This window comes from Sminthopsis crassicaudata, chromosome 2 (genome assembly GCF_048593235.1).
Source record: "Sminthopsis crassicaudata isolate SCR6 chromosome 2, ASM4859323v1, whole genome shotgun sequence".
Taxonomy (NCBI): Eukaryota; Metazoa; Chordata; class Mammalia; order Dasyuromorphia; family Dasyuridae; genus Sminthopsis; species Sminthopsis crassicaudata.
In genome coordinates this window covers 269,622,774-269,637,956 of record NC_133618.1, presented here as the reverse complement: position 1 = coordinate 269,637,956, position 15,183 = coordinate 269,622,774, and the positions used below count along the sequence as shown (strand labels likewise).

At 34.3% G+C, this 15,183-nt stretch overlaps 1 protein-coding gene across 4 annotated transcripts in view; it reads right to left on the bottom strand.

Annotated features, from left to right (window-relative positions):
• Positions 1-15,183, bottom strand: part of EIF2AK4 (eukaryotic translation initiation factor 2 alpha kinase 4) — a 108,698-nt gene that overhangs the window by 39,745 nt on the left and 53,770 nt on the right. For 3 of the 4 annotated variants that reach the window (XM_074289252.1, XM_074289255.1, XM_074289254.1), the window contains 6 exons: positions 12,840-13,255; positions 11,798-11,867; positions 9,340-9,426; positions 7,298-7,420; positions 5,371-5,475; positions 3,373-3,430 (listed from right to left, as the gene is read on the bottom strand). In XM_074289252.1, coding sequence (XP_074145353.1) covers positions 3,373-3,430; positions 5,371-5,475; positions 7,298-7,420; positions 9,340-9,426; positions 11,798-11,867; positions 12,840-13,255 — 859 coding nt within the window. The remainder of the gene's footprint in view (positions 1-3,372; positions 3,431-5,370; positions 5,476-7,297; positions 7,421-9,339; positions 9,427-11,797; positions 11,868-12,839; positions 13,256-15,183) is intronic. The other variant, XM_074289253.1, reaches the window with a different exon arrangement.

Below are 15,183 nucleotides of genomic sequence, written 5' to 3'. Positions count from 1 at the left end.
TTCTTTAGTATGAGATTATTTAGTTTCCAATTATCTTTTGGTCTATTTTTTCCTGGCTTTTTATTGAATATTATTTTCATTGCATTGTGGTCTGAAAAGGATGCTTTTACTATTTCTGCCTTATTGCATTTGAGTTTGAGGTTTTTATATGGTCAATTTTTTGTATAGGTTCCATGAACTGCTGAGAAGAAAATGTACTCCTTTCTGTCTCCATTTAGTTTTCTCCAAAGATCTATCATATCTAATTTTTCTAGTATCCTATTTACTTCTTTGACTTATTTTTTATTTATTTTGAGGTCTGATTTATCTAATTCGGAGAGTGCAAGGTTGAGATCTCCTACTATTATAGTTTTGCTGTCTATTTCTTCTTGCAGCTCTCTTAATTTCTCTTTTAAGAATTTAAATGCTACACTACTTGGTGCATATATGTTTAATATTGATATTGCTTCATTATCTATGCTACCCTTTAGCAAGATATAGTGCCCTTCCTTATCTCTTTTAATTAGATCAATTTTTGCTTTTGCTTGATCTGAGAACAGGATGACTACCCCTGCTTTTTTTACTTCACCTGAAGCATAGTAGATTCTGCTCCAACCTTTTACCTTTACTCTGTAAGTATCACCCTGCTTTAGGTGTGTTTCCTGCAAACAACATATTGTAGGATTCTGGCTTTTAATCCAGTCTGTTAACCGCTTCCTCTTTATGAGGGAGTTCACCCCATTCACATTTATAGTTAAAATAACCAATTCTGTATTACTTGCCATCTTATTAACCCCTGTTTATGCTTTTCTCCCTTCCTTCCCCTTTATCCTTCATCCCAGTATTAAACTTATGAGTACCACGTGCTTCTCACAGCCCTCCCTTTTTAGCATCCCTCCCCCCACCTTAGAATTCTTCCCCCTCTCTTATACCTTTTCCTCACAATTTCTGTATTCCCTTCTGTTTAGCTTACTCCTTCCCTTTTCACTTTTCCCCTCCCACTTTTTAATGAAGTGGGAGAAGTTTCACCATAAATCAAATATTTCTAATATTTTTCTCTTTAAGCCAATTCTGATGGCAATACGATACACACTATGTTCATCCCTCTCCATTCTTTCTCTCAGATATAATAGGTTTCCTTTGCCTCTTTGTGAAATGTAGTACCCCCATTTCCCCTTTTTTGGGTACAATTTCCTTTCCACCTTTAGTTTCTAGAACAATGTATACATGTGTTCTTTATATATCTTTATAGCAGAAATATAGTTCCCAAGATTTCTTTTTAACCTTTTTAGGTTTCTCTTGAGTTCTATATTTGTAGATCAAATTTTTTGTGTAGATCTGGTTTCTTCATCAAGAATAGATGAAATTCACTTATTTTATTGAATGTCTTCTTCCCTGGAAAAAGATTCTCATTTTTGCTGGGTAAGTTATTTTTGGCTACATACCAAGTTTCTTAGCCTTTCAGAATATCATATTCCAGACCCTTTGCTCCTTTAATGTGGACACTGTTACATCCTGGGTAATCCTTATTGTGGCTTCTCCATATTTGAATTGATTTTTTTCTAGCAGCTTGCAGTATTTTTTCCTTCGTCTGATGGTTCTGGAATTTGGCTACTATATTCCTTAGTATTTTGATTTTAGGATCCCATTCAGTAGGTGATCAATGAATTCTTTCAATTTCTATTTTACCCTCTGTTTCTAAAACATCTGAGCAGTTCTCTGATAATTTCCTGGAAAATAGTCTCCAGGCTTTTTTTTTTTCATCATATTTTTCAGGGAGTCCAATAATTTTCAGATTATCTCTCCTGGATTTATTTTCCAGGTCTGTTGTTTTCCCAAGAAAGTATTTGCCATTTTTTTCCCATTGTATCATTCTTTTTGGTTTTGCTTAGCTGATTCTTGGTTTCTCCTCAAATCATTCAATTCCATTTGTTTGATTCTGATTTTCAATGAAGTATTTTCTTCACTCACTTTTTTATATCTTTTTCTAATTGTCCATTTGAGTTTAAGTGAATTGTTTTGTTCTATGGAGGTTTTTTCCATTTCACTAATTTTATTTTTTAGAGAGCTATTTTCTTTTTCCAACTCACTAGTTCTGTTTTTCAAGGATTTGATTTCTTTATCCCCTCTGTCTTTAAATGAGTGGGATGACTTATCCAGACTCTCTTGCCAAACTTCTCTTTCCTTTTCCCATTTTTCTTATAGCTCTCTTGTGAGAGCCTTTTTGATTTCTTCTATGCGAGTCTTGTGCACTGAGGATCAGATCATATCCCTCTTTGGGGATTCATCTGCAGACAGTCTGTTTTTAGTCTCCTCGGGGTTTAAAACGTGCTCTCTATCCATATAGAAGCTCTCAATATAGAGCTTGCCTTAATTTTTTGCTCATTTTATTATCGAAGAATCAAATAAAACAAACTAACAACAATAACAACAACAAAAAAACCAAATGCAGTCTACTTTTTTTTTTTGGGGGGGGGGGGGAGTGCTGGATGGTATTATCGAGCTTCATCTACAGGGGGCAACAGTAAGGCACTAGCAGGACCACAATGGCTGTGCTGCATCTGTGCTCTGAAACTCTGAGAGCTGCTGAGTCACTTGCGGTGGGTGTGGCCAGGTCCCAAGAGACCCTAGCTTTTCGGGGTTATAGTCTTCACTCCCTGTGTTTTTAACTTCTCTTCTTGTCTACCAGGGCAAAGTAGCCACACCGTGGTAAAGTTCTCTCCACAGAAACGGCTGAGATCACACTCCACCTCCCTCGGGTCTGCTCTGCTGTGAGCTGTGTGCCTTCAGTTTGTCCCGGATCTAAAACCATTCCCACCTGTGAGCAAAAACAGACCTTTTCTGGCGACTTTCAAGGATATCTTCTCTTGGTAATTATTTGTGGTTTTTTTCAGTCAAGCACTAATTCCAAGGCTTGTCACGAGATAAATTATTTTGAGAGAAAAAGCAGAGCTTAAGCAGATGTGTGTGTCCTCTCTGCCACCTTGGCCAGAAGTCCAAATGAACAGTTTTTAGGAGAAAATCCTTTAGTCTGGCCAAAATGGTCTCTTCAATGACGTACGGAGCATAGGTATGGAAACTATCAATGTTGATCTGTAGGCATTGTGCAACTGAAAGCTGAAGTGAACTGGCTGGGGCACTGACAAGTATGATAACTTACCAGAGTACTACAATCAGTGTTTGTCACAGATAGGCTTGAACCCAGCTCTTCTGAAGACTGGCCAATATTTTATCCACCATCCCTTGACTGCCAGACATTCAACCACATTAAGCTCCTTTTTCTAATGTAGTACTGAGGGAAAATTAAAAGTGCAGAAGGAATGGCATTTGGGATGAAAAAAAAAAAAATTGGTGATAAAAACAGTGCAAAAATATGTAGCTTTCCTTGTTTACCTGAAGGGTAAGATTTAACTAGGTGATCAGCTCCCCGATCTTCTTGTTTAGTATCAATCTAAAATATAAGAAACCTAAGAGTTAGGATGTCACAGCATGTGTCACAGACAACTACCCTCTGCTTACAAGAATCCTGGGAAGGTCATTGTGACCATGGGTTGTCACTGGTTTTGTCTTTTGAATTTCAGTGTCTTTTTCCAGTCTACACTGATGTGTCCTCAAAACAACATTGTGTAAAATGAATGATATTCATTTTAAAAGCAAAACAAAACATCCTAATAGCAAATGACTAACCCTTTTCCTTAAGTACTCTATCTTCTTCATTTCCTCTTCTTCTGTTGCTCTTTTTCCTGCCTTCACATGAAAGTTGACCTCCCTTATTCACTAAGCCTCTATTTCTTCCCTGCCTCAACCTGGAGAGAACTGGGAAGGGGAAATAGATTAGACTGGATTAGTCATATCCTACCTGTGAGCCATAGAAGTCTAAAGGAGTAGGAAGAAAAAGAAAGTATTACAGAATGACTGTAAGAGATCCACAAATCTATTCATATATTGTCATTTTGTCTTTAATTGGTTGGAACAAAACATGAAGCATGACTCAGCATAAAAATAAAAAAATAAAATCCATCTTGTGTTAATGGTATAAGTAATGCCTTATACATATATACTATCATTTCTCAACTTTATATAAATTCAACTGTGATGAGTAAAATATAATTTCCTTTAGAAGCATTAATGAACTCATATAAGCTTTTTGTCATGTATATTCTTAATCAGATACTAATACCTAATTTATCACATGTGTATACAGGAGTGTCTACTAATTATTTTTTTCCAATGCCAAAAGAGGACAGAATAGCTGGGAACCCCTAGACTAGATATTCTTGATCCTTTCAACTTTAACATCCTCCAATTCCTATAACTGAACTGTTTTGTAAATGTGGCCATTGATATGTCCAGTTTGTATAAAATAGAATTCATTTACATAAATTCATGAGCTAAAGTAACATTATATGTTAAAACTTTATGATCTTTATTCCTCACTGCTTATGTACATTACTAATATACAGGATGGCAGATGGGAGATCTAGAACTAAAATTCCTGAGGGAGCCAGAAATATATGTTAAAGAAGATACAACTTACTGTAGCATTCCAGTCTTGGTGGTGGTGTTCACTGCTCTGAGCATTGGCCATCTAACCTGTGCTCCAGCTCTAAACAAAAGTGTCTTAAATTGTGAGTTGGAACACTATATGGGGTTGTCTAACTGAATGTAGTGGTCACACACAATTATGATTTACTATCAGGAAATGCTTGATTTCCATGTCTACTTCATATATCTATTCAGGTAATGTAAAAATCTCTCAGGCAAAAAGGAGTAATGAGTGGAAGAAGTTTAAGAAACCCTACTTTAAACCAGCCCCATGACCTGAAGATTAAAAAAAAAAAAAATTGATTAGATCTTTGCTCATGTTTCTCTGGTTTGAGGCTCAATTCTAGCTGTTTTGAAGTTTTTTCTCACTAAATGAAAACTTCAGACAAAAATATTAAATTAAGGGAAATTAAAATACTTTGTACTTATGACTGAAATAGGTCCAAAAGGACTATTTATTTTTAAACCAAAATGCATTTATCAACATATCTAAATAATTACTAGCTAATGATTAGAATGCAGAAAACAAATGTAAACTGAAGATTCCAATCCTGAGCCAGGAGAATCACATTAACATAACCTTATTTTAAAAGCATCTTTCAGGGGCAGCTAGGTGGCACAGTGGATAGAGCACCAGCCCTGAATTCAGGAGGACCTGAGTTCAAATCTGGTCCCAGACACTTAACACTTCCTAGCTGGGTGACCCTGGGCAAGTCACTTAACCCCAGCCTCAGGAAAAAAAAAAAAAAAAAAAAAAGCATCTTTCATTGTGATTAAATCCTAAAGCTTCAGGAATGAGATCTGATCTCTTTTAAATTATGATCTTCACTTAATTAAAATACTCACAGCAAAACCTGGATGGTCTGTGGCCAAGCCAAAATCACCAATTTTTACATGATCATCAGAATCCAAAAATATGTTGACAGGCTTCAAATCTCTGTGAATCATTCCCTGTTAAAAGAAAGATAAGAATGATACCCTGACTTATAAAGTATTATCACAAGAAGGACTAATTTAACTTTAGGAAAAGAACCAGGAGTTGCTGTTCATTTATTCCCTTATTCATAGAATAAGGGTTTACTGAGCATCTATTGTATAGGAACCGATTAGGGAGGGGTGCCTAGGAAGAATACAGAATTTAAGCAAGTCACGACCTCTGTACTCAAAGAACTCATCACCTTGGAGGAGGAGACAACAAACACATTGCATTGATATCTGGCACTACTTCATTTTGGTTTCTCCTAACTGCTCTCTCCCTACTCTCATTTACCTTAAAGAGCTATCAGATTAATCTTCCTAAAACAGTTTCCTTTTAACTTTTGCTTTAAATTCAAATTCATCATCTTGGTATTCGAGGCTCACCATTCTAAGCACCATATTTCCAAACCTCATATAACACATTCTGCCCTAGGAAAGTCTCTTCATTGTCCTTTTTGTATATTGTGCATTCTTACCCCTGAACTTCATGTTGTTCTTCCCTAATGAAAAGGAAATTTCCTTTCTTTTCTTTATGTTTCTAATCCTTCTAATTTTTCAAAGTCTTCCTCAAGTTCTTCCTGGCTCTAGAGAATATTCCCAAATAACTCCAACTAACACTGATCACTTTTCTTCATGTACTTCATATACTTAGTGCTGTTGTAAGAAATGTTTAATGTACAAAAGTCTTTCTTTCCTGTCTTTCATCTAAAAGACTAAGCTCCCTGAAAGCAAGGATCTTGTAATACTATTCTTCATTCTCTCTCCCCATAATCCCAGGCTCAATAAATATATAGTAAGAACTCAATAATATTTGCTTAACTGAATTTAAAGGGAGAAATTGCATAGGAGCATGATTCTAAGGTCACTATTCATTATTTTACAGTGATAGATTTAGGATACTTAGTGGAAATGCCTTTAAAAAAAATCAAACCCTAAAGATCCTGTTTTTATGAAATACTTTATGGAGTAGCCAAATGTGTGTCAAATATAGTCTAATAATATGGCAAAATAAAACATCTCAAGAATAATGAGAAATTAAGCCAAAGAAAAAGCCTGCTATGTCTGTATCTCTTCCCTGCCTCCATCATGAAGTTGTCCCAATTGTCCTTTAAACAATGGTCAAGCTATTTTCCCTTTGCTAGCTCAGCAAAATGATATGGCCAGGAGGATGATTTCAATGTTGGGAAACAACTATGTTCAAGGACTTTATTTGTCCTAAACAGATGGGGTTTTTTAATGTAGGCAAGTCATTCTGAATCTATGTTCATGTTTTATCATTACAGTGAACTCAAAATTTCTGGCTTTTAAAATGACAAATGTTCAATGAGAAATAAGAGTTGAAAATAGACTGCTCCCATTTTTGTCCTTTTGTCCATCAAAAGATGATATAATTAGTTCTTAAAGTATTTCTAGGGAAGACCATCACTAATTTAATGAGAATATCATAATTGGAAGGAAATATTTCATTTTTGTCTCTCAATTTTTTATTCCCCTTTTAAATATATATCCTTCCCTGAAATACCTTTTTATGCCACATATATCCCAAAATGCACTCTAGTCTTCAAAATTCCTTTGGTACTTCTTATCAGCCTTTATACCCCATTCTGTACCCATTAACATATCTGCCATTGCAACACTTCCTTGTATTTTCCTCTTACATATACTTTTTCTTCTCATAATTGATGTATTTTGTTAAATCATATTTTTGTGCATGTCATAAACAATTATACAATCACATGAGACTTTAATTTTGAGACATGAAATGAGATAAAGCAGTGCAATATAGCTTACTAACCTTTTCATGTATATATGCTAATCCATCCAGAATTTCTCTGAAGAGTCTCCACAGTCTGACAGAGTCTTGATATAATCCCTGGTCAATAGTGTCCCTTAAAGTACTCTTTTCACAGTATTCCATCTTTGGATAAGGATAAATTAGTAAGAATTTCAACATTCACCTGTTAACTTAAAATGCCACTTAATATTGTGCTCTAATTTTATAAGTTTATCATTGATTTGAGGTAGCTATTATATAAGATAAATTCAATACTATTTATGGCATATATTACCATTACAATCCTTCCTTTATAAAGGTCTTCAACATAACTAAAAATGGCACTAACTAGGAGTTGATAAGTTTTATGTAGTTGTTTTGAAAAGCATTTTCAACTAAATTATTAGAACTAATATAACAATATTCCATTTTCATAATTTTTGCATTAAATCAATCAAGAAAGATTATCTAGACCAAATTCTATTTTTTTTTTTTTTTTTGGTTTTTTTGGGCTGAGGCAATTGAGGTTAAGTGACTTGCCCAAGGTCACACAGCTAGGAAGTGTTAAGTGTCTGAGACCAGATTTGGACTCAGGTTCTTCTGACTTCAGGACTGGTGCTCTATCCTCTGCACCATCTAACTGCCCCCAAATCCTAAAATTTAAAAACATTAATAGACCTTACTTTGCTCAGAATGACATTTACTGGTCTCTAAGTTAATACCATAATTATATTAAAGTAGTAAAACAAAATAATAGCACTGAATTTTATAGTCAGCATGGTACAGAGATTATGCAATTGGTTAAATTCTACAAGTGAGACTTTCTTACACTAAATAAAGAGAAGAAATTAGGAGATGTTTTAAGGCCTTCAAGCTATGATTCAGGTAATCAAGTAATTCTTTCTTTCTTTTTATCCCTCACAAAAGCTATTCCCTCCTAAGCTAAAATGAGAATTCACCTCTTTCTTACAAAACCAATTATGCATGCAATCAATTCTGTTGACTAAGTTGGTTTTTTCAATAATCTCATTATTGTTACTCTCTCGCAGATTTTCCACCTAAAAAAAAAAATCATGTTAACCAAGATTCCCTTCAATATTGTAAGGAAACGTACAGTTTTTTCTTACACTTGTGACTGGCTCTTGCCACTGTTTCACAAGTGCACCATGATTTGGAACAGATAAGACTCTTCTCTTTGTGGCCAGTCTGAAATCTAGACTCATTCCACACCAGATTGGTCTGTCCGTAGCTACTATTTCTCAGTAAAGCTACACTGTTCAAAATTCTGCTTTATCATATCTTCCTACTCTCCTGTCTCTCCAGATTCTTGAAAGTAAGTGATTTCAATCTGTTTCATGATGGTTGTATATGACCAGGCCACAAGTGTAGTATAAAAGGATCATGTCAGTGCTGGCAAAGTGTGTTCCATTTACTTAGCTGGCGATACTATTTTATTACTTAATCAAGATTGATGACCAGGATGCTATAATGACATTGAAATATCAAAAGAAACTAAGGAAAGTCTACAGGATGTTAGTCATGGGAAATTTATAGGAAAGGCACGGAGAAGAACTGCACAGCCTGAGAAGGCAAAAGGGGTTACAATCAGCTAAAATTAAAGAACTGTAATTTAGCAAGAATTCACCTCTTCCTTATAAAACAATAATGCATTTATGGTGATTTTTGGTGATTGAGCTGTTTTTGTTTTTTTTTTTTAAATCTGCACTAGAGGAGAGTGCACTCAAAACAATGAGATTGTGTAAGATGTTCATAGAAAACTTTTGTCAAAGTTTTGGACATATGCCATTATGTCTCATTCTTACATCCTTCCCCCCCCCCCCCCCCCCAGGCTGGGGTTAAGTGACTTGCCCAGGGTCACACAGCTAGGAAGTGTTAAGTGTCTGAGATCAGATTTGAACTCGGGTCCTCCTGAATTCAGGGCTGGTGCTCTACCCACTGCTCCACCTAGCTGCCCCCATCCTCTTTTTCTAATCCTTTCAAAAGAAACACCTAACCTACTAATGGATGCTGCTGTACTACCCAAGAATATCCTGGATAATCACCTGGATGTACAGGTAATGGACTGCCTGGGTCATTACAGATTGTTTATTTTCCTGGTGATCACTCTTTTCATTGCATTCTTCACCCTGCTTCATGAGAAAAAAATCAAACACAATAAATTAATTGATATTAAACCAGAATATCACAGCCAGGTATTTATGAAGTCTCCCTATCAGATCTCTCTATACAAAGCACTATCCTGAGTGCCTGGTATTCAAAGATAGAAGTAAAATAGTCTTGCCCTCAAAAAAACTTACATTCTGTTGGTAGGTGAGACAGGGAAGGAAGATGAGGGAAGACAATGTGTACATACAAAGGGAACTATGAAATATAAACAAAATAAATATAAGATAGTTTGTAACATATTCCAAGTATGGGAATAAGAGATGGAGTATCGTATATATATGGAGGAAGAATAACAAGATTAGTTTGATTGGACTATTAAGTGTACAGGGTAGCAAATGGTAAAAGGTTGGGATCAGATTTCAAAGGTTTTAAATATCAAATAGAGGAAGTTATTTATATATTTAATCCTAGAGATAATGGAGAGGCACTAAGACAACAAAATATCTTTTCACAATCAAAGAGTAGAGTTGATACAGAATAATATTTTAATGTTTCAGTTAAAAAAAAAGTTTATGAAATACCAATATGTTAACTTTAGAATAAAATATGTCTCTATCTCTCTAGATCTAATATAATAAGAATATAAATAGCTTTTTTTTATCAGTCGGTATAACCTGCACTATTGCCTGAGTGTTTAATTGACATTAATGATTATACTACATTTTCCATTTGGTTTAGTTTAACGTAAAAAGCAAATTAGATATATTCCTTTTATCGCCAAAGTTTTCATGAATAATATCTTAAAAATATAATTTAAAAAATAATTCCTTCCCATAGGAACTTCTCTCTGCCACAAGGCAGATGTGCCTCTGAAAATCACCCACTTTACAATTTGTTTGAAAAATAGTAATTATTCAATCTTTCTTTGAAACCTCTAATAAAAAAGGGCCGTCCCACCTCTTTAAAGATAAGGACACAGAATAGACCTGGGATTTCACAAGTATAAGGAATCTAAGATGAACACACTTCTTTTACTAATGTAAATAACATTTTCTCTGTAACTGGTAGTCTTAGAAGGCTGCTAAGAATACTGAGAGGTTCAGGGATTTGCTCAGGATCCCAGAGCCAGCATGTGTCAGAGATGGGACCTGAACACAGATCTTTATAAGCTTGAGGCTACCTTTCTAATCATAGGGGCCACACCAGAATTGAAAGCATTTTAAAATAAAATGTAGATAATTTCTGCATTCTATCCAGATTATTTATAGCAACACACATATATATTTTTAAGCACACATAGTCAAATTCTAAATATGACAGGTTTGGTTCGGTTCTACAAGATGGCAGAAATACTAAAACTTCTTTCAAATAAATTCAAACTACTTAATAGAAATCTACATATAAAGATTTGTTATCTACATTCAGTATGACTCCATAAATTATTTTTTTTTCCACTCTTAGTAAAGAAGTCATCATATCTAATTCCCATCTGAACACTGTCAATCTCCAGAATACAGTAGGGAGGAGGTAACACCACTCTGATGGCCTAAATAAACTGAAATCCATTTATGAGGATAAGCCACAGAATCAGATAGGAAATCATTGAGTTTAGAGGTCTCAGAGATGATCTATGAAAATGAATCAGGATTGGGTTGGGCAGGGGTAGACAGTGCTCATGTATACTGTGACTTTTCTCATTCTAACTCCACAGCTTACATTTTTTTCCCACTCCCACTATAGAATAATTATTTTTATTTTGATCAACAAATCATTTAAAGACCATGCAATGTCCTAATCAATTTCTCTACCTTGAAAAAAATAAATTTATTATATGGATAAATCCAGACTTACAAAACTAATAAGTGACATTTATAAAGGATTCTATTGCAAACACTACCCCCACAGTCTCATTTGACCCTTAGAGCAGCATTGCTAAGTAGCTCCAACAAATATCACTATCTCTACTCTACAAAAAAGGAAATGACAGCTTAGGGACTTGGCTAAGGAAAAGTATCAGGGAGGGGATTTGAGCCTAGTTTCCATTTGTTCCCAAGCCCTGGGTTCTTTCCAATCAATTACTCTATTAATAACCTTAAGTATTTAGTATTAATCCCATGGGTTATCAAGAAGATCTGTGCTTAGAAAGATTTATCTCACAAGGATGTCCTTTAGTTAATTCACTTAGCTTTCTCCAGTTGCATCAAAATAGTTTATAAATAAAAGGTGTCATTGTGGGGAAACATTTCTGAGATTCCTCCTGCTTTTAAGAGTAAAATATATGGAACTGATGGTAGAATTAAATGTTTGTAACTGGAATTAAATTGTATGCTTTTAAATTCTCTCTTATCATATTCTAGCTAGTCAATCAAGTTATGCAATTAAGTATTTATTTACCTGATTAAGCCTCTTACTGTTTTCATCTTCATTGTCAAAAATGATATCACTTTCAGAATCTGTGGCTGGTCTTTTAAAAAAAAAATGAAAAAAAAGGAAAATTCAGTATCTCTTAATTCCCAAAAACAATGAATCAAGACAATTCTCAAAAAAGAAAGGTGTTTGGTATGCAGTGAAACTTATCAATAAATAGCACTCCAAAATATATAAATTTATCTAGGTAGCACATTAAACTAACTCTTAAGTCTCTCATGAAAGTAAGTTCAAGCAGAAATTATTTAAATTATTTCTCATAGGTAAGGGCTTAATAAGGGCTACAATAGAACTTAATTAAGATAAAAAGAATTAAAAGCAGATTAAGCTTGTTAAATTGTCAAATTGTACTTTCCGATCTATAGGTTTTATGAGTACATTCATTAGTTTGCTAATTTTGGAATCTTCAACAGATCTTACTCAGAAGTACAAATTATATGGACTCTGCTATTAAATAGTATATTAGAAAGTATATAAAGTATATATTATATAATGAACAAGTATGAATGCCTGACAGAATAATCCGGCCAATGAAATTAGGTGGGAAGCTTTTATATCCTGGAATTTTGATCTCTTTTTCTTTTTTTGAGACTAGTTTTCTCTATCTTGCCAGAGCTAAAAATCCTTCATGAGGTCTGACCCACTGGTGATGATTCATCAACCTCAGCCTCCACTAGAAACAAAGATCACAGGTGTGCATCACCACATCCAACTTTCCCATACAATCTATCATAACTTCAAGTGTGGAAAGCCTTCAAGTACACATGAAAAATCTTAAAGTTTTGACTGTATATGGTTTAAATTTGATGATCTTTTTGAAAAGTTTTATGTATATTCTAAATAAAAACTAAATTATATCTTCAAAAACCTTGCAAACAAGAATTTATAAAACATATTACTGCATATGCCAAATCTCTTCAAAAATATTATGAACAGACTTTGCTAAGGGATTTCTTTTCAAAGATTATTTGGTTTCCCAAACTAAGTAACATTTACTGAATCAGCTTACAAGAATGATTGGGAGAACACTCCATCCCCATCATCATCATCTTCTTCATCATCATCACTTGACTCTTGATTGGCTCCAGTGAACTTGGCACTGGAGGACGTGCTCCACTCCACTGAACTGGTCAGGATTGGAGGAGGAGCATTGGTTTCCACATCATCTGTCAACTCAAATCCATTTTTTCCATTCTGTTGCCCCTTCTGGGGGGTTGGACTCTCTTCACTTGCATCTGTCGATGGGCAGCCAGAAGAAGGAATCTCATGTTTTTCTATCCAGGCATTGTAGTACCTTACAATATTCTCATGGTTCAGCCGAGAAAGCAAGGTGACTTCCCCTTTAATTCGTCTAAATTGTTTGCTAGCGGGATTTATAGAGATCCGCTTCACAGCATAGCAACAGCCATCAAGCTTATTCTGTACCTGTTAGATTAAAAGTACCACAAGTTAGCTATCTGTTTTGAATATCATGTTTGCCACATCGTATGGTTACTTTAATACAATACTGCTTGAGTGGACCCCCAATCCTATATTATAATTCCAACTAGAAACTAAGTCTATGCTTAAAGGTTGCATGGGTAAAATTTTCAGATGAAAGTAAAATATTTAAGTTACACTTAAATGATCCTTGACCTCATGGATCTTAGTAATAAGGAAAAAAGGTATAACCATAGTCTGTTATATCACCTGACAAGTACATTAGAGTAGAACAGTGCTATCTGATGGTCAAGTAGAAACATGACTGATGGGACAATTAACTATCTGATCACTGATTTTGAACCAGAAGATTCCCCTAGTACAATCCCTTCTTTTTATAAATGAGAAAACTGATTCAGAGAGGCTATAGCTTGCTCAAAGACACATAGGTATTAAATAGCAAACCCAGGATTGGAACTCAGGTACTCTGCTACAAATCTAGCACTCTTTCTACTCCACTATGCTTCTTTTCTCTTTGAGAAAGGCTTCATGGATGGAGTAGCATTTGAGTTGGGATTTAAAGGATGAGTGTGAATTCAATAGGTGAGAAAGTATGAAGACATTATAGGCATTAGAAGTGATATAAATAAAAAATAGCAAGCAGTTAAACCTATTATCTGAAGCCCACAAAAAGGGCAATAAATGCTTTATTTGGAGTACACAGATTACATTATCTAAGAGTTAATTCTTAAATCATTTATTTATCATTTCTGAAAAACTTCTGATGTTTTTCCCTCTTAATTCCTGACTGAAGACAGATACATTCTTTTAGCTAAGATTAACCAGAGGCAACTCAAGATGGACATTTTAACAAATGCTTTCCAATTGTCTCTTTTCATTGCCAACCATGCTTCCTAATTTTGTAAAGAAATCATTTCTGAAATAAATTTCATTTCCTTGTACTTCTAAAGTTTTTTACTTTTCACTAGTGTGAAGTTTGGGAGAACTGATTTTATTTTTCTCTCTAGGATTATTATACTTAGCTAAAGTCTAAAGTTAAACCTAACTTGATATTTTATGAGACTTCTTTCAAAGTCTGTTGTTTTATGAGGCTTCTTTCAAAATACAATGTTCCTGCTCTTGTTTTTTCTAGTTGTTAGACTGAAGATTTATGGATAGTAGAATGTCACAACTGAGAGCTCAACTAAGATAGCATATGCACCTAAAAGAATCACAGAGATAGGTTTTTGTATTCTATACAGCAAGAGTCCATGTATTTGGCAGTTTCAATGGAAAAATAATTTAATTTCAGTTCATAGTAAAATTCCAAGGGCTTTCCATTGTAGTATCCTTACCACCCTAGTATTATGCCTGTGGTAGATCATTTATTGATACCATCTTTTTAAATAAAGAACACACACACACACACACACACACACATATACACAAATGTATATGTATGCACACATATACAAATATATCAAATTTTTTTCTAGTTCAATCAAATTAATTCTTAATTACATAAACACAGTTTAGATGATTTTCTAAAGTTAGTATATTCTAAAACATGACAAAGGAAATCATTCAAATAGATAGAAATGAAGAACAAAAAAGGAAGACCCAAGAACAACCACATCTTAATATTGTATCACTTATTTCTACCAAAATCATCTAGTCATTTCACAGTTGGGTTCCATCTTTGTCTTACCTGCGTACCCTTTTATCTACAACAAATCTAATAGTAAATCATATTAAAAGAAAAACAATGTTTTCTTTCTGAATAAAAGTACATGCCCCCTGCTCAGCAGTCTTGCTTCCACTTAATGGGTAGTTTAAATAATGTGTGTTTCATGTTAATGTTAGTACATTAAACTCAGTAAAGGAGTGAAATTCTTCTAACGTATACATTGTCTTTTCAAGTAAAAGTCCTTAAT